This window comes from Staurois parvus, unplaced genomic scaffold, assembly GCF_062004578.1.
Source record: "Staurois parvus isolate SC_StPar_1 unplaced genomic scaffold, SC_StPar_1.0 ptg000187l, whole genome shotgun sequence".
Taxonomy (NCBI): domain Eukaryota; kingdom Metazoa; phylum Chordata; class Amphibia; order Anura; family Ranidae; genus Staurois; species Staurois parvus.
In genome coordinates, this window is record NW_028317983.1 from 8,202,890 (window position 1) to 8,222,792 (window position 19,903).

General features: G+C 47.1%; 1 protein-coding gene across 1 annotated transcript in view; it reads right to left on the bottom strand.

Moving 5' to 3' along the window:
• Window positions 1-19,374, bottom strand: part of SNTB1 (syntrophin beta 1) — a 232,644-nt gene extending 213,270 nt beyond the window's left edge. The window contains exon 1 of the mRNA XM_089677546.1: window positions 18,855-19,374. Coding sequence (XP_089533672.1) covers window positions 18,855-19,281 — 427 coding nt within the window. The 5' untranslated portion in view covers window positions 19,282-19,374. The remainder of the gene's footprint in view (window positions 1-18,854) is intronic.
• Window positions 19,375-19,903: the final 529 nt, after the last annotated feature.

Below are 19,903 nucleotides of genomic sequence, written 5' to 3' on the forward strand. Positions count from 1 at the left end.
CCGTTCACAGATGCACTGCATGGGAAAACTTTTTTGTTTAAGAGTTGGGCTTTAATTTACTTTTGTTTTCTAATTCATACTGGTGGCATAGCCTTCCCAGGAGGCACCTGTGTGATCCTGGCTTATATCACCAGTGTGTCAATTTGACTAACAAAGGGCTACATGCACCTGGAATCTTTACATTTGTTTTTTTATTTGGATGGGGAGGTCAATTTAAAAGCTAGAAAACACAATGGTAGACAGGTGCAGGCCTGGCTCTCATTGCTACTACTGGTGAACAAAATACGTGAAATGAAAATGATCGTCTTTATGGTATTAGTGTGGAGATGAAAACCAAATAGTTACACTTTCTGACAGAGCTTCTAATACCATTCAAAAATATGTACATAAATCTTCCCACACCTGCCGAGAAGGGAGATGTCAGACATTTATGTCAGTTTGCTGTACAATTTATTGTCGCTTTAGGGAGAAAAGTGCCGCTCCTCTCATTAGTCCTAAAAGTTGTTCATATACAAATAGAACCGAAATGTCAGTACTGAGTGTAGAGAGGGGATACGATCCTGCCGATAAAATACTTCCATCCAATGTCTGTCCGGGTGTTTCCATAAGAATACAGAATACTATTCAATCCTTACACAACACTAGAGAACAGACAGAAAAAGCAACACCCTTACACCGCCTACACTATGAGACAGACAGAAATCACATCGCCATTCCACCAGCAACACTACACAACAGATACAAAGAACACCGTTATTACATTGCCAACACTATACAACACATACCAAAAACGTCGCCATTACATTGCCAACACTATACAACAGATACCAAAAACGTCGCCATTACATTGCCAACACTATACAACAGATACCAAAAACGCCACCATTACATTGCCAACACTAGACAACAGATACCAAAAACGTCGCCATTACATTGCCAACACTATATAACAGATACCAAAAACTTCGCCATTACATTGCCAACACTATACAACAGATACCAAAAACGTCGCCATTACATTGCCAACACTATACAACAGATACCAAAAACGTCGCCATTACATTGCCAACACAAAGAACAGATACCAAAAAATGCCGCCATTACATTACCAACACTATACAACAGATACCAAAACCGTCGACATTACATTGCCAATACTACACAACAGATACAAAGAACACCGCCAATACTACACAACAGATACAAAGAACACTGCCAATACTACACAACAGATACAAAGAACACCGCCAATACTACACAACAGATACAAAGAACACCGCCAATACTACACAACAGATACAAAGAACACCGCCAATACTACACAACAGATACAAAGAACACCGCCAATACTACACAACAGATACAAAGAACACTGCCAATACTAGACAACAGATACATAGCTGACCATAGGTGGGTCAAGTCTGGCCCCCCTAAATTATGAAGGCCAGTACACTGGCCCTTTCTTCAGAAAGTTTGGAGACCCCTGGTATAGAGTATCATTTGAGTGACAACTCTAAGTCTGCTGGGGCTGCTGACATTACATTCACAATGGCAGCACCCAGCAGCAGTCTAAGGGCTTTCTGAGGTCTACACAAGCGGGGATTTTTGCATGTAAATATCATGCATAAAACATTAAATGCACAGCAGCTAAATGGTTAACCCTTCTGCCTGGCAGTACTAGGGTCGTTTGTTCGAATCCCAGCCACAGCACCACCTGCCTAGAGTTTGCATGTTCTCTCGGTGCCTGTGTGGGTTTCCTCCAGGTATTCCGGTTTCCTCCCACACTCCAAAGACATGCTGGTAGTTAATTGGATCCTGTCTAAATTGTCCCTAGTATGTGTATGTATGAATGTGAGTTAGGGACCTTAGATTGTACACCCCTTGAGGGTTAGGGACTGATGTGAATGTACAATATATATATATAACGCGCCGTGTAAATTGACGGCGCTATATAAGTACCTGTAATAATCTGAGAGGATTGTTGTTGAAATGGTTTGGCAACAGGGTCTCTATACGAAGATATGACCCCCAAGTGACCATTTACACCATGCATGTGCAACGATACACATGTGTGTTCCCGTGTGTCATGTGTAGGACAGCCAATTCATTTCAATGGGCCAGCCTACACTTGGAAAACACAAAAGAAGTCCCTGGTCCTTCCAATGCACGTCTGCTAAAGGGCAACACATTTCTGCGCACGATTTTGCATGTGTTCCCGGCATTCAGAGGGAGAATCAGTATCAGTTGGCTGCTATGGGGGAAGCTCTATCACCCCCCCAGGTGAGAATTTAGGAGACCTATACAGGGCAGATGAAGAGTACTGGGACATGTTTAATGACAAACTCCATCTCCAATGATTTATTGAACAGAAGAGAGCGCAGAGTAAGGCTGACAGTTCGAGCTCCGTGACCGCCATGCTCCGCTGAGCCCCCACACTGTCCATACAATGCTGAGTACAATCCCAGGACAGCTTGGCAGGCTATGACATGATATAAACAGACGGTGTGACTGCATACAAAGTCCTGTTTCACAATGCAGGGGGAAGCAGATGCTCCGCATACCATTCCTTTCATTATCAACCAGAGAGCAGATTAACCAGCATTGTGCAAGCGCCAACATGTACGTGCCGGAAAAGTCTACTGAGTACGTATTCCAGAGGGTTCCATCAATGTATAACACGGGACCATCGCTGGTCAACGACATCACCCCAAATAGACAGCGAGCCATGTCACCCAGCACCTCTTTATTGGCACACAAATCGCAGCACCCAGCTTTGCCACGCTTCCCACAGTTTAAGGGTCTCCGGCTATCAGGAGCACATGAGGGGCCGACCTCCAGAAACATTGCAGTGACTATGCTTGTTAGAATTACAGAAGCCATGCAGATTCACACAGACGTAGAAGGTTCCAATGCTGCCATGTCAGCGCTAGTATCTGCTATGAGAGGTCTGGTGTTCTGCACAGGGGATCCCAGTACAGGAGAGGAGGGCATGCAAACAAGGGGGGTAGTTCACTGACTGGCAGGTGAGAATTACAAGTTAGGGGTGCAAGGAAGATTACTTTGGGGTTTTTCAAGGAGGGCTCCTGTTAGGGGGGGGGGGTACAAGGATGGCCCCTGTTTTTACAAGAATGGCTCCTGTTGGGGGGGGGGGGGGTACAAGAATTGCTCCTGTTAGGGGGGGGGGGGAACAAGGACGGCTCCTGTTAGGGGGGGGGACCAAGGACGGCTCCTGTTAGGGGGGGGGACAAGGACGGCTCCTGTTAGGGGGGGGGACAAGGACGGCTCCTGTTAGGGGGGGGGACAAGGACGGCTCCAGTTAGGGAGGGTACAAGGACGGCTGTTAGGGGGGCACAAGGATGGCTCCAGTTAGGGGGGCACAAGGATGGCTCCAGTTAGGGGGGTACAAGGATGGCTCCAGTTAGGGGGGCACAAGGACGGCTCCAGTTAGGGGGGCACAAGGACGGCTCCAGTTAGGGGGGGTACAAGGACGGCTCCAGTTAGGGGGGGTACAAGGACGGCTCCAGTTAGGGGGGGTACAAGGACGGCTCCAGTTAGGGGGGGTACAAGGACGGCTCCAGTTAGGGGGGGTACAAGGACGGCTCCAGTTAGGGGGGGTACAAGGACGGCTCCAGTTAGGGGGGGTACAAGGACGGCTCCAGTTAGGGGGGGTACAAGGACGGCTCCAGTTAGGGGGGTTACAAGGACGGCTCCAGTTAGGGGGGGTACAAGGACGGCTCCAGTTAGGGGGGGTACAAGGACGGCTCCAGTTAGGGGGGATACAAGGACGGCTCCAGTTAGGGGGGATACAAGGACTGCTCCAGTTAGGGGGGATACAAGGACGGCTCCAGTTAGGGGGGATACAAGGACGGCTCCAGTTAGGGGGGATACAAGGACGGCTCCAGTTAGGGGGGATACAAGGACGGCTCCAGTTAGGGGGGATACAAGGACGGCTCCAGTTAGGGGGGATACAAGGACGGCTCCAGTTAGGGGGGATACAAGGACGGCTCCTGTTAGGGGGGATACAAGGACGGCTCCTGTTAGGGGGGATACAAGGACGGCTCCTGTTAGGGGGGATACAAGGACGGCTCCTGTTAGGGGGGATACAAGGACGGCTCCTGTTAGGTTTAAAAAAAGCCTAGAACCCCTGCAACAGAGGAGGGGGCCATATACAAAGACTTCTAGATGTCAGACAATGGACTACAACTTAGCTGCCTGATTACTGAAGAGAAATGGCTAAATATCTGTATAGGTTATATTTCATAATTTCATCACCTTCTCAGAATATTTTCAATCAATATTCTGCCTTTCTTTAGGAGAGAAGTTCTTCACGATAACAATGCGTTTTCCGGCAAGGCAGAGCCCTCCTTTAGGACAAGGATAATGTCATCTCTATCCCCCACAATTCATGTATTCTCTTTATTTTCAGTCTCAATTTGCGTTATACAATTCCATATCTTTGTTCACTTTGTTTTCCATATGGATCAATTACAGCTACTTCTACCCCCATGAACGTTCCACTGTGAATACAAAGCGCTGCAAATGAGATTCAGTGAATATAAAGACACCCGTGGGACCCCCATCCTTCCAAATGCTTAACTAACTAGATAAGACAGCAGAAAGCACAATCAAACCAAAAGCAGCTGCAGCATGCCGGGTTCCGTAAGCAGGTTTACCACCGACAGGTTTCACAGTTTTTAAACTGACAGTACCGCCTATATGGGAGGGGGAGGGGGGTACCCCAGAGTGCCTGTCTGTACTTTTATTTGACTTTATGTCTTTGTGTGCACCTGAGAGCCCCCTAATCCAGGGAACACGCTATGACTAAGGGCTTGAACTCTCCGACTACAGAACGGAAATATGAAAGCTATATAGATATATATATTTAATATCTCCTATAACCCCTGGTTCACATATGTGCGGCTGTGCAGGACACGATTTGCATGGCTATGACAGCCCATTCATTTGAATGGACTAGGGTGCCCCAGGACACGAATTAATGGCACCCGCCTGCGGATCCCGTATTCCTCTGTGTTGGTGGTGCGGCTGTAGATATTAGTGCGGGTCCCGCAGAGGCACCACCCGCACAGATGTGAACCAAGCCTAAAATAAAGCCATGGCTGACCTATGGACATTCAGATGACCTATGCACATTCTAAACAAACAGTAAATATGTTTTACAACAAGCCTTCTCTGACCTCTGTAGCCACAGGTACTGTGGTGAAATTCATCCTATAACTACTTTAGCCCCCACGATGTACCTCTATGTCACTAGATTGAAGTGGTTACACCAGGATGATGCCTGCAGCTGCAGGCGATTGGCTTTAAAGTGTTACTAAACCCCGGACCCTGCACTCACTATATCTGGTCTCCCTGGACCCTGCATTCACTATATCAGGTCTCCCACAGTACACACAACATGGAAATGCAATTATTTTAGTAAATATAAACTGCAAAGACCTTTTCTCATCGGTAGTATGTAGCAGTCTCATGACTTCTATCAGTGTCCAGCAGAGCACTGGTTACAGCTTGTAGGAGGAGTTTTCAATCTCCTGTAGGAGGATGCAGGACCCCTGAACTCTGGAGAGTGCTGATTGACCCTGTGCTGAACACATGCACTGTCCCAAGAAAGAAAAAAAAAACTCCCTAGTAATACACACCAAACTGGGCATGTGAAACTTGCCCTCGAGCCTCTGTATTGTCAGCAGATGGATTGGTGACAGTAGAAGGGGAGGATCAGAGAAGACAGGATCAAACATCCTTTTAACACAATGTGAGTATAACAAGCATGCTGTTCTGCATATACAGACTGGTTTTACTGTTGTGGGTTTAGTAATACGTTCATGTAAAAGCAATCCTAGCAGCTAATTAGCAGCTGGATGGCTTTTACAGGCAGCTGATGGGGTCTCCCCTCCTCCTGCCACCTTCCATTGCCTCTCCAAGCTCTCCCACCCCACTTGGCTCCACCAAACAAGCCATTTTTGACTTAGGAAAGCATCTGTCAAACCAATCTTGGTGTGATCAGCTGCTTTTAAGGGCAGAGGAGAGGTCTGGGGTCTAATAGACTCCAGATGCCTCAGTAAAGAGGACCTGTCACAGTCCATGCTATCACCATTTTATTCTCTAGGGCTTCTGTTTAGAAATATATAAAATATTTGGGGGTTCTAATTATTTTTTTAGCAAAAAAATACAAATGTTTAGATGTTGGAGAGGAGTGTCAGAATAGTCTTGGTCTTCAAGTGGTTAAAGGAGAACTACAGCCAAAGCTCTTTTGGCTGCACTTCTGCTGTGGATCACAGGACTGCAGTTTGTTCTGTGCTCAAAAAAAGTAAAGGAACACTTTTAAAACACGTCAATTCTCATTGGGGAAAAATATCATGCTGGATATCTATACTGACATGGACGGGGTAATGTGTTAGAAACGTAAGATGCCCCATCGTTTGATGGGGGATTCATGTATAGGGGGCCTCCTATGTACAGGGGTGACTCTGATATGATGGGGGACTCTGATGTATAGAGGGGCCCTGACATGACAGGGACCTCTAGCGTTAAGGAAGGGGGGGGGGGTCTCTGATATGAAGGGGTGACTTTGATGTGATGATTGGACGTTTGACATGATGGGGAAACTCTGATGTAATGGGGGTCTCTGACGTGAAGGTGTGACTCTGATGAGATGGGGGGGTGTCTCAGATTCTATATGATATGATGGGGGCACTTGTATATAGGGGTCCTCTGATGTATAGGGGGGGGCTGACATGACAGGGACCTCTGGTGTTAAGGAAGGGGGGGTCTCTGATGTGAAGGGGTGACTCTGATGTGATGGGGGCACTTGTGACATGATGGAGGGTCTTTGATGTGAAAGGGGGATTCTAATGTGAAGGGGGGACTTCTGACGTGATTAAGGTTGGGGTCTCTGACATGATGGGGGGGGGTCTCTGATGTGAAGGCGAGACTCTAATGTGATAAGGGGGAGGAACTGTTGATATGATGGGGGAACTCTGATGAGATGGGGGGGTCTCAGATGTGAAGGGGTGACTCTGATGAGATGAGGGTGGGGGTCTCAGGTCTCAGTTGTGATGGTGTGACTCTGAAGTGATGGGGGAACTTGTGACATAATGGAGGGTCTTTGACATGAAAGGGGAATTCTGATGTGAAGAAGGAGTTCTGACGTGATTAAGGGTGGGGTTTCTGACATGAAGGGGGGACTTTTTAACATGATGGGGGGAAGGGGGTCTCTGACGTGAAGGCGTGACTCTAATGTAATGGGGGGGGGGGACTTCTGATATAATGGGGGAACTCTTATGTGATGGGAGTCTCTGATGAAAAGGCGTGACTCGGATGTGATAGGGTGACTTCTGACAAGATGGGGGTCTCTGATGTGAAGTGGTGACTTTGCTGTGAAAGAAGGCTTCTGACATGATGGGGGAACTGTTATGTGACGGGGGTCTCTGATGTGAAGGGGTGACTCTGATGTGACAGGGGGACTTCTGACATGATGGGGGGCGTCTCTGATGTGAAGGGGTGACTCTGGTGTGATGGAGGGCTTCTGACATGATGGGGGTTTCTGATGTAAAGGGATGACTTCTGACTTCATGGAGGAACCCTGATGTGATGGTATAACTTCTGACTTGATTTGGGAACCCTGATAGAATGGGGGTCTCTGATGTGAAGGGGTGACTCTTATGAGATGGGGGGGGGGGTCTCAGATGTGAAGAAGTGACTATGATGAGATGGAGAGGGTCTCTGATGTGAAGGGGTGACTTTGATGAGATGGGGGGGGGGGTCTCAGATGTGAAGGGGTGACTTTGATGTGATGAGGGGGCATTTGACATGATTGGGGAATTCTGATATAATGGGGTTCTCTGATGTGAAGGGGTGACTCTGATGAGATGAGGGCAGGGGTGTGATAGGGGGGGACGTCTGACATGATGGGGGCACTCTTATGTGATGGGGGTCTCTGATGAAAAGCGGTGACTCTGATGTGATAGGGGGACTTCTGACATGATGGGGGTCTCTGATGTGAAAAGGTGACTCTGATGTGATGGGGGTCTCTGATGTGATGGGGGTCTCTGATGTGATGGGGGAACTGTGAAGTTCATATCATCAAGGTGGTTGTCTGCATCATCCCAGGCATGGATGTCACATTGATAAATAACACTTACAGTACATTTTTACACTGAGATGCCGACATTCTGCATAGTTTTAAAGGGAACCGCGACTGAAACAACGTCAAGAAATACTGGGATACGCCACTTATCAATGGGACTTTGAGTCTTGAAACCCCCCTACATAAAATTGCTCTCACGGTCCAAAAATAACCCTCAGTGCCCCCAAAAAACTTCTGCTTTTTCCTATTTTATTTCATTTCCTTTTTACTACTTTGAAACATGTTCTGAGAAAACACCCAAATTCATCAAATATTTGCATTATAAGAAAGGATATCAATCACAGCCTGGACAAGTCAGGAAAAGGGAACATTCAACCCAAGTGACTGACATAGAAAAGCGGAATGGCCGCAGATGAACTACAGGAGAAAAAAAATAACAGTTTGAGTTTAGCACATACGGTTACAGGATAAAAATAAGTCATTGCTCAAATCTTTCAGCAAAAATATATAAAGTTCTCAAAAAAAAAGGACAAAAATAACCCTTCAGTGCCCCTAAATAACTTCTGCTTTTTGCTAATTTGTTTAGTTTCCTTTTTGTGTTTTGAGAAATCACTGAAATTCATAACATGGTTCTACTGCCAGAAATGACCAAAGGTAAAAACTAGTGGTTGACAAAAGTGGAGGCGATTCATGAATCCTGAATAGTGGCAGGTGATGGACAAATTGTACATTCCATTTTAATCTGAACGCCAGACATTTTTTTTGTATAGTTAACCACATCAGCTCTAGAAGATTTTACTCCCTTCATGACCAGGCCATTTTTTTTGCTATTCAGCACTGAGCTACTTTAACTGGTAATTGTGCGGTCATACCCAAACAAAAATTGTATCAATATTTTTTTACACAAATAGAGCTTTCTTTTGGTGCTATTTGATCACCACTGCTTTTTTATTTCTTTATTATTTTGAAAAAAAAAAAAACAATATTTTTTACTTTCTGCTATAAAACATATCCAAAAAAAAAATTAAAGAAACAAGGTCTTCATAAATTTTGGCCAAAATATTTTCTGGTATATGTCTTTGGTAAAAAAAAAAAAAAAAATCTCAATGAGCGTATATTGATTGGTTTGCGTGAAAGTTAGAGAGTCTACAAACAATGGGATATTTATTGGAAATAGTTTTTTCATACTACTAATGGCAATTTGTAATGGGACTGCGATAATGCAGCAGGCAATCTGACACTAACCGGAGCTTCGGGGAACGGACTAACTACCACTGACATCACCAGTAACATTAATACAGTGATCAGTGATTATATTATACACTGTCACTGTGCTAATGACACTGGCTGGGAAGGGGTTAACATCTAGGGTGATCAAGGGGTTAAATGTGTGCCTAACAATGTGTAATGTGTGGTGATTTTACCAACAGATCTCTCTGTTTCCTATTTCTGCTTTGCAGGATCGCTCCCTCTGTACAAAGCCCTGTGTTGATAGTCAACACAGGGCTCTGGGCTGTGATTGGACACAGCCGATCAGCAGGTCTCGGCCGTGAATCATTGGCTTGCTAACAGACTCTTGTTGTGTACAATCGTGTACCCTAAACAAAGAAGCGGGCAGCAACGTACCTGTATGTTGCTTTCTCTGCATGGGCTGCCCATCCGCAGTACAATGCGGGTGGGCGGTCCTTAAACACTTACCTACCGAGCACTTATACTCCCTTCCTGCCCAGGCCAATTTTCAGCTTTCAGAACTGTCGCACTTTGTGTGACAATTGCGTGGTCATGCAACATTGTACCCATATGAAATTTGTATTTTTTTTTCACACAAATAGAGCTTTCTTTTGGTGGTATGTACTCGCCGCTGGTTTTATTTTTTGCGCTATAAACAAAAAAAGAAGAGCAAAAATTTTGGGGAAAAAAAATTCCTTGTTTCTATTATACAATTTTGCAAACAGGTAATGTTTCTCCTTCACTGATGTGCGTTGATGAGGCTGCACTGATAGGCGGGATTGATTAGGCGGCACTGATGAGGTGGCACTGATAGGCGGTACTGATATGCAACAATGATGGGCACTGATAGGCAGCAATGACGGGCACTGATGGGCAATGGTAGGTGGCACTGATATGCAACAATGATGGGCACTGATGGGCAGCACTGATAGACAGCACTGTTGAGCTGGCACTGATATGCAACAATGATGGGCATTGATAGGGTGGCACTGACTGACGGCACTGACTGGTGGCACTGTCGGCACAGGAGGGTTGAACTGCTAGGCACCGATCACCAGGGCACTGATCACCACTGCCCTGATGATAGGTGCCGATCCCTCCTCTGACAATTGCCAGTTATCGGCAGTACTTATCTCACACTCTGACAGCATGAGGAAAGTGCAGCCGATAACCAGCAACTGCATTTCCCGGTGATCAGCGTGTCATCAGGCTGATCACCTGATAAAAGGCCGCTGTGATTGGCTTTTTACCACATCATGTGATCAGCTGTATCCGTAGGACACAGCAGTCACAGAGATCGGTAGGTGCGTGCCCCCGGGGGCGCGCAGGAGGGTACTTTCTGGGAGCACGTCATATGACACCCTCCTAGAACTGGCCGCCCGCAATGAAGCCGTCATTCAGCTATCTGCGGTCGGCAAGTGGAACTTCACTCTCTCAATCAACATGGACTATTTTTAATCCTTATGCTGCTAGCATTATTAAATAGATAGGAAAGTATATCATGTTTACTTGTTTTAAACTTTTTTTTTTTTTACATTTCTTCAGTTACTTCCTGGTGTTCATGCCTAGGCAAATGATGTCATACATCCCAGGAGTCCTCGGGAGGGAAGGGAGAGTTCTCAGCTCAGCCTATGCCTGAACTAAGGGCAGATGAATTCCAGGAAGTAAATGCTACAAGAATCATCTGCCCTTACTCAAAATGGCCACTGCCAGAAATGCTAGGGGGTGTTTTTCAAAATGATTTCTCAGCAAAATAAAGCATGGAGACATGAATGGATGGGGGACATTGCTCTGAATATTAAAAATGAATGAATGAAATAGCATTTTTGGTTTGTGGTGCTCAGATGCAGTGTCGTTCCACTTTAAGTGGTTATATTAGTTCAGCTTTGAACCAATTATACATATTCCATACCTAACCAGTCTCCGTGGAAGTAGAGAATCGCTGTAGTAGTCACTGCTACTATACGGATCCTTGCTAGTTTGTCCTGTGCCAAGCAGCTGCCCTGCTAAACAGTAGCAACATGGGTGAACACCTTGTATTTTTTCAATGAATACAAAGCATTCTCTGACTGGGCGAGGTGGAGAATGTGATGTCATCACCTACCTCTCCACCTCATCCAATTTGAGAATGCTTTGCATCTGTTGAGAAAAATTCAAGGCATTTTCTGTATGGCACCCATGCTGAGAGAGTAACCCCCTGTGGATCCCATGACCTTTGGCACAGGATCTGGAAAACAATGAGGATTACTGTAGTACCAGTGACTACTACAGTGATTCTCCATTTCCACATGGAACAGACAGGTATGGAATATGTACACTTACATTGGTCTAAACCGGTCCAATGTAAATATGTTTTAAAGCGAATACCAGTTCAGCTTTAAAGTGGTTGTAAACCCGTAACATGAAATATGAACAAAACATATCCCTCTATAGTATGTAGTTGTCTCATTCCAAAGCACTAAGTGTCATTTGTCTCTGCTGCTTCCTTTCTCTGCTAGCTGCATGAGTTACTTCTGACAAGTTTTCCTGACACCAAGACAAAAATGGGAGCTCTAGCACACAGCCTGTGATTGACAGCTTCAGCTCTGTTCTTGAGTGCTATGTGAAAGGGGGGGGGGGGGGAGTGTCCCTTCTCTCCAATCAGCTCTCACAGCTCTTCTCTGAAGAGTGTAACTTCAGCTCCATGCCCCGTTTTCTGAAATCTCAAACAAGCTTTATTAATTCTGCACTATGAACAGCTGTAGAGAAGAGGGAGCTGCAGATAAACAAGTACAACGTATGTAGGAGGATTTGTTTCATCTCTGTGTATCACTGGGTGTATATAAGGGTTTACAACCACTTTAAAAACAGAATCTAAATATGGAATAAAAACAGGGAAGATCGGGTCAATGGTTTGAGATTTCTTAATTGACCCAAAAAAAAGGAAAAATAAACACTTTTTTTTTATTTTACAAAATGAGGCTTTCCAATGAACAGCTTATTTTCAAACACAAAAGTTCAAACACTATTATGTAGAATGAATTATGTCGTTTATCAAAATTGTATTACAATGAGCTTCAAGATGAATTAAAAGAACAGGAAACGAATGATATAATTATCTGCAGCTCTGCAACCCAACAAGATCTCCCTCCTTTATCATATTAGAGGATCTTAGCCCACAAATGTCACCCTGTAGACTAATTACTGGTCTGTAACAGTTCACAGACCCCCTCAGACTAGAATACACATGTAGGCTCAGCTCACAAGGACAAACATTGTCTATTTCAGCCATGAGATTGCAGTTATTAAATCTCTCTGGACACGGAAAATAAATGTCACTTTTTAAGTAGGGATCTCTATCCAGGATTGTCAGCTTTGTGAATTGAGCCTACTGAATGCTACGTATAGCCTAGAACTGACCATACACTGATTAAAGTTTGGCCAGTCCAGAAGCGACCAGACAGATTTTGATCAGTGTGTGGTCTCCCCACCTCAACAGAAGTTGATTGTTTAGTGAACTTCTGTTGATGAGACATATTGGAAGCTCCATTTGTTTACATTCTACTGTGCATGACTGGAAATGTAAAGACTTCACCCTTTATCTCAACCTAAAGCCCTAGAAAGTCTAATCTTATCTTGGAATTCAAGGCGGCCCAAACCAACCTTTTCCACTACATGTAGTAAGCAGCACTGTTCTGGCAGCAGTACGGCCGGAATTAAAAAGAGTCAGGCTGAGTACCTCTCCACCATTCAGGAAAAGCCATAAATAACAGGCTTTATCTGATTGGCTGAAGTGGAGAGGCAGATGGACTACATCACAATCACAATGTCCACCATGGGCAAACAGAAGAAGCCTTGTAGACATCCAACACATGAGGGGAGTATTCCAGATTAGAATACTGATTAGCACAGCTCAAAAGACAGGCAGTGTGGAAGGCGGAAGAGGTAAGTGCGGCCATGCTACAAGGTGATGGTCAGAGACCACAGGCATGCAATAAGGTGATGGTCAGAGACCTTAGGCATGCTACAAGGTGATGGTCGGAGACCTTAGGCATGCTACAAGGTGATGGTCGGAGACCTTAGGCATGCTACAAGGTGATGGGCGGAGACCTTAGGCATGCTACAAGGTGATGGTCGGAGACCTTAGGCATGCTACAAGGTGATGGTCGGAGACCACAGGCATGCTACAAGGTGATGGTCGGAGACCTTAGGCATGCTACAAGGTGATGGTCGGAGACCTTAGGCATGCTACAAGGTGATGGTCGGAGACCACAGGCATGCTACAAGGTGATGGTCGGAGACCTTAGGCATGCTACAAGGTGATGGTCGGAGACCTTAGGCATGCTACAAGGTGATGGTCGGAGACCACAGGCATGCAACAAGGTGATGGTCGGAGACCTTAGGCATGCTACAAGGTGATGGTCGGAGACCTTAGGCATGCTACAAGGTGATGATCAGAGACCGTAGGCATGCTACAAGGTGATAGTCGGAGACCGTGGGCATACTACAAGGTTAAAGTCGGAGACCATAAACATGCTACAAGGTGATGGTCAGAGACCATAGGCATGCTACAAGGTGATAGTCGGAGACCATAGGCATGCTACAAGGTGATAGTCGGAGACCATAGGCATGCTACAAGGTGATAGTCGGAGACCGTGGGCATACTACAAGGTGAAGGTTGGAGGCCGTAGGCATGCTACAAGTTGAAGGTTGGAGGCCGTAGGCATACTACAGGGTGATGGTTGGAGGCCATAGGCATGCTACAAGGTGCTGGTCGAAGACCACAGACATGCTACAAGGTGATGGTCCGAGACCATAGGTATGCTACAAGGTGATGACTGGGGACCATAGGCATGGTACGATGTGAAGGTCGGAGACCACAGGCATGCTACAAGGTGATGGTCAGAGACCATAGCCTTGCTACAACTAGTAATGGTCGGAGGCCATAGGCATGCTGCAAGAGATGGTCAGAGACCATAAGCATGCTACAAGTGATGGTCAGAGACTGCAGACATGCTACAAGGTGATGGTCAGAGACTAGACATGTTATGGGGGATGATTGAAGGCTGTAAGACATGCTATAGGAGTTATTGGAGACTGGGAACTGTCAATGGTGCCATATCTGTGCTCCCTACAAGACTATTTGTACCATCTAATATTTTTCTCATTAAGAACTATTACAAAAGATTACAGGAAAAAATAAATATAAAAAGAAAAAGTGATGGACAGCACAGAAAAATGTAAGTGTGTAAAAGACGTCAACTGAACCATTTAACTACCAGAAGCCAGTTTATGAATATGTTTCCTTCAATGGCCTGAGTAAGCACCAAAACACATACAGGCATATGTAAGGAGAGCATTCATTCTGCTGACGACCAATGTAAATGGCCTCTTCTCCTAATGACCACCATTGTAAGGTGGACCTTCTCCTTCTGACCACCAATCTAAGGAGGCCCTTTACCAATGACTATTAAAGGACCTTCTACTGACCACCAATGTAAGTGGACTCTTTTCTCAATGACTATCAATGTAAGATGGACCTTCTCCTATTGACCACTGATCTAAGGTTGCCTTTCCCCCAATAGCCAACAATGTAAGGTGAAACTTCTACTGACCACCAATCAAAGGGGACTCTTCTCTCAATGACCACCAAAGAAGTCACTTCACCAATGACCAAAGTAAGGTGAACCTCCTCCTACTGAACACCAATCTAAGCGGGCAATTCTTCCAATGACCACCAATGTAGGGTGGACCTACTCCTCCTCACCACCAATCTAAGGGAGCCCTGTCCTGTAAGGTGAACCTTCTCCTACTAACGACCATTTTTATTTAGGCCCGTCCTCTTCTCCCATTAACCACCAATCTAAGGAGGATCTTCTCCTACTGATCACCAATGTAAAGGAGCTCTTCTCCACCGACTACTAACATGAGGTGGATCTCCTCCTACAGTATATACTATAAATCAAAAGGGCCCCTTTTCTTATTGACCACCACTCCAAGGAAGCCCTTTTCATGCTAAGGCTGACAGGAGGTGATATGGCACCTCCTTGGTCCCAGTTTTAACCCTTAAAGACTCCCACCATTAAGCTGCAACTGTGTGCAATGTGTTTGCAGTGCGCCCCCATGGGTTTAATGGGTCACCTTCGGTAGCAGTACTGCCCAGAGAACATGACGGGCAGCATATGTACAACCCACTCCGGCTGCTGTTCTTGCTTTGGGCTGGGTGGTAAAATCCCAGCTTAGCCATCATTTTTTACCGTCTCTTGGCTGCAAGTGAGAATGAGCTGCACCGTTTTTCTTTTCTGGGTGTTATTATTGTTTATTTAATTTTGTTCCTATTATTATACCCTCTTGTATGGAGAGGATGGGATGTATACAAAGTATAGCTCATCCCGTTTTGTTATATCACTGATCACACGAACGTAGATACAATAAGGTTTCCTGAGACCTGGAAGGTATTTATTGGGTTCCTCCATGTTACAAAGGTTGAGAAGCATTGATTTAGACCAATCCATAGATGAAACTAGACGAGGCTGGAGAGTAGAAGACAGAGAGATCCGGATCCGTGAAAGGGACGGCCGAGAACATTGTTGCAGAGCAGGTTATCAGAAAACAAAACCCGGCACCTGATTGGTGGCTACAGACAACACCTCCACTTTCCTACCCTTGTATGAGTCCAGTCCACGTGTTCTGAGAGCGAGCACCGCTGACATAGCCAGCCCTGATGTCCCTATGACTGAAATGTCATAATATAGGTGAAGATCGATGACCCTGATAATGGATTTGATTTACAATCCAGACAAAGCAATTGTGAAATCTTCATTCTGCTTTTATTTTCCCTCTGACGACGCACACAGTGAGGGGGATTTACTAAAACTGGAGCACTCAGAATATGGTGCAGCTGTGCATGGGAGCCAATCAGCTTCTAACTTCAGCTAATTCAGTTAAGCTTTGGCAATAAATCCTGTAGGCCGATTGGTTTCTATGCAGAGCTGCACCAGATTTTGCACTCTCCAGTTTTAGTAAATCTCCCCCAATGTCTCCTATAACAAAGTATCGTACACTATACAATCTGAATGTACATACTCCTTTAGATCTACCAACGGCTATAAAAAGTAAAGACCTGGCTGATTGGATCAAATGAACTGGATTGTACAGGTATTCAGATTGTAGTGTGTTTGGCCGGGTCAGTACGGTATCAGAAGTTTGGCTGAAGTTACTTACCCCCCATGTCCCCTACACTTACATGCCACCCCCCCCCATCCCATGTCACAGGTGGTACTTACCCCCCCCCTACCCATGTCCCCTACACATACATGCCCCCCCATCCCATGCCGCAGGTGGTACTTCAACTCCCATGTCCCCTACACTTGCATGCCACCCCCCCATCCCATGTCACAGAAGGTACTTACCCTTCCATGTCCCCTACACTTGCAAGGCTCCCCCCATCCCATGCCACAGATGGTACTTACCCCCCCATGTCCCCTACACATACATTGCACCCCCTCCATCCCATGCCACAGGTGGTACTTACCCCCCCCCATGTCCCCTACACATACATTGCACCCCCCCCCATCCCATGCCACAGGTGGTACTTACCCCCCCCATGTCCTCTAAACATACATGCCCCCATATCCCACAGGTGGTACTTACCCCCCCATGTTCCCTACACATACATGCCCCCCCATCCAACAGGTGGTACTTACCCCCCCATGTCCCCTACACATACATTGCACCCATCCCATCCCATGCTACAGGTGGTACTTACCCCCCTATGTCCTCTACACATACATTGCACCCCCCATCCCATGCCACAGGTGGTACTTTCCTTCCCCATATCCCCTACACTTGCATGGCACCCCCTATCCCATGCCACAGGTGGTACTTACTCCCCCATATCCCCTACACTTGCTTGGCACCCCCCATGCCACAGGTGGTACTTACCCCCCATGTCTCCTACACATACATGGCACCCCCCCATCCCATACCACAGGTAGTACTTACCTCCCATGTCCCCTACACATACATGGCACCCCCCAACCCATGCCACAGGTGGTGCTTACCCCCCCCCCCCCCATGTCCCCTACACATACATGGCACCCCCCTATCCCATGCCACAGGTGGTACTTACCACCCCTTGTCCCCTACACTTGTATGGCACCCCCCCATCCCATGCCACAGGTGGTACTTACCCCACCCCCCATGTCTCCTACACATACATGGAACCCCCTCATCCCATGCCACAGGTGGTACTTACCCCCCATGTCCCCTACACATACATGGCACCCCCCCCCCCAATCCCATGCCACAGGTGGTACTTACCTCCCCATGTCCCCTACACATACATGCCCCCCCATCCCATGCCACGGGTGGTACTTACCCCCCCCATGTCCTTTACACATACATGCCCCCCCCATCCCATCGGTGGTACTTACCCCCCATGTCCCTTACACATACATGCCCCCCATCCCATGCCACAGGTGGTACTTACCCCCCCATGTCCCCTACACATACATGAAACCCCCTCATCCCATGCCACAGGTGGTATTTACCCCCCATGTCCCCAACACATACATGGCACCCCCCATCCCATGCCACAGGTGGTACTTACCTCCCCCCCATGTCCTCTACACATACATGGCACCTCTCCCATCCCTTGCCACAGGTGGTACTTACCTCCCCCCCCCATGTCCTCTACACATACAGGCACCCCCCCATCCCTTGCCCCCTACACATACATGCCCCCCATCCCATGCCACAGGTGGTACTTATCCCCCATGTCCCCTACACATACATGCCCCCCCATCCCATGCCACGGGTGGTACTTACCCCCCCATGTCCTTTACACATACATGCCCCCCATCCCATCGGTGGTACTTACCCCCCATGTCCCTTACACATACATGCCCCCCATCCCATGCCACAGGTGGTACTTACCCCCCCATGTCCCCTACACATACATGAAACCCCCTCATCCCATGCCACAGGTGGTATTTACCCCCCATGTCCCCAACACATACATGGCACCCCCCATCCCATGCCACAGGTGGTACTTACCTCCCCCCCATGTCCTCTACACATACATGGCACCTCTCCCATCCCTTGCCACAGGTGGTACTTACCTCCCCCCCCCCATGTCCTCTACACATACAGGCACCCCCCCATCCCTTGCCCCCTACACATACATGCCCCCCATCCCATGTCACAGGTGGTACTTACCCCCCATGCCCCCTACACATACATGGCACCTCTCCCATCCCTTGCCACAGGTGGTACTTACCCCCCCCCCATGTCCCCTACACATACATGGAACCCCCTCATCCCATGCAACAGGTGGTACTTACCCCCCATGTCCCCTATACATGGCACCCCCCCCCCCATCCCACAGGTGGTACTTACTCCCCCCCATGTCCCCTACACATACATGGCACCCCCCACACATCCCATGCCACAAGTGGTATCCCCCCCCCATGGCACTTACCCCCCATGTCCCCTACTCATACATGGAACCCCCTAATCCCATGCCACAGGTAGTACTTACCCTCTAGGGTGACCTCCCTGCCCGCCCTCTTGAGGACCTGGACGGCCTCGTCATGTGTGGCATCCCGGAGGTCGGTGCCATTGACGGAGAGGATGGCGTCCCCGACATAGAGGGAGTGGGTGAGGTCGGCGGCCAGCCCGCGGAAGATCTTGGAGATGAGGACGGGCATCTTGTTCTCCCGGCCCCCCTTGATGCTGATCCCCAGCCCGCCCGGCTCCGACTTCACCACCCGCACCGTCCGCTTCTGGTTGGCGATGGCCTCGGGCAGAGGCTGGGGGGGCTCGGAGGGGCCCCGGAACGATCCATTGGTTACCCCGTTGTCCCCGGACCGGTCCGCGCTCAGCACCAGGGAGACCTCCGACAACTTCCCCGCAACTTTGTACCAACCGTCCCGGAGCAGCACCTCCACCCCGCCTTCTACCGCCATCCCTCCATACTGAGCACACCGACGACCAGCACGGAGGAGGAGACACACCGGGGAGGAGGGACGGACACCGACACCCCACCGGCACCCCGCCCGCCTGCCGGACACACAGGGGTTAATGAGGACAGCCGGGGATGGAGAGCCGGCTGAGCGGGGGAGACATCTAGTGGGAGAACATGGGTACTGCAGGCGTGCGCTGGAATTACAACTCCCCACTCACAGCACACACCTGTCCTCGTATGGAGGGGGAGGGGATTGTAGTCCTGACCTGCACCAATCCAGACACAACACAGGCCACACGAAACTTTTTTTTTTACACTAAAACGATTTTATTTGTATTTTTTTAAGACAAACTTTTTTAATTTTTTTTAACACTACTAAATATTTTACTACATATTAAAACATTTTCTATTTTTTCACACAAAAACATTTTTTGTTTTTATTTTTTATCACTAAAACTGTTTTTTTTAACACTAAAACATCCTTTTTTATTTTTAACCCTAAAACTTTTTTTTTTAAATTCTTTTAACACTAAAAATTTTTTTTTATTTTTTTAACTACATTATTTTTATTTATTAACACTAAAATATTTTTCATTTTTCTATTTTAACAGTAATACATTTTT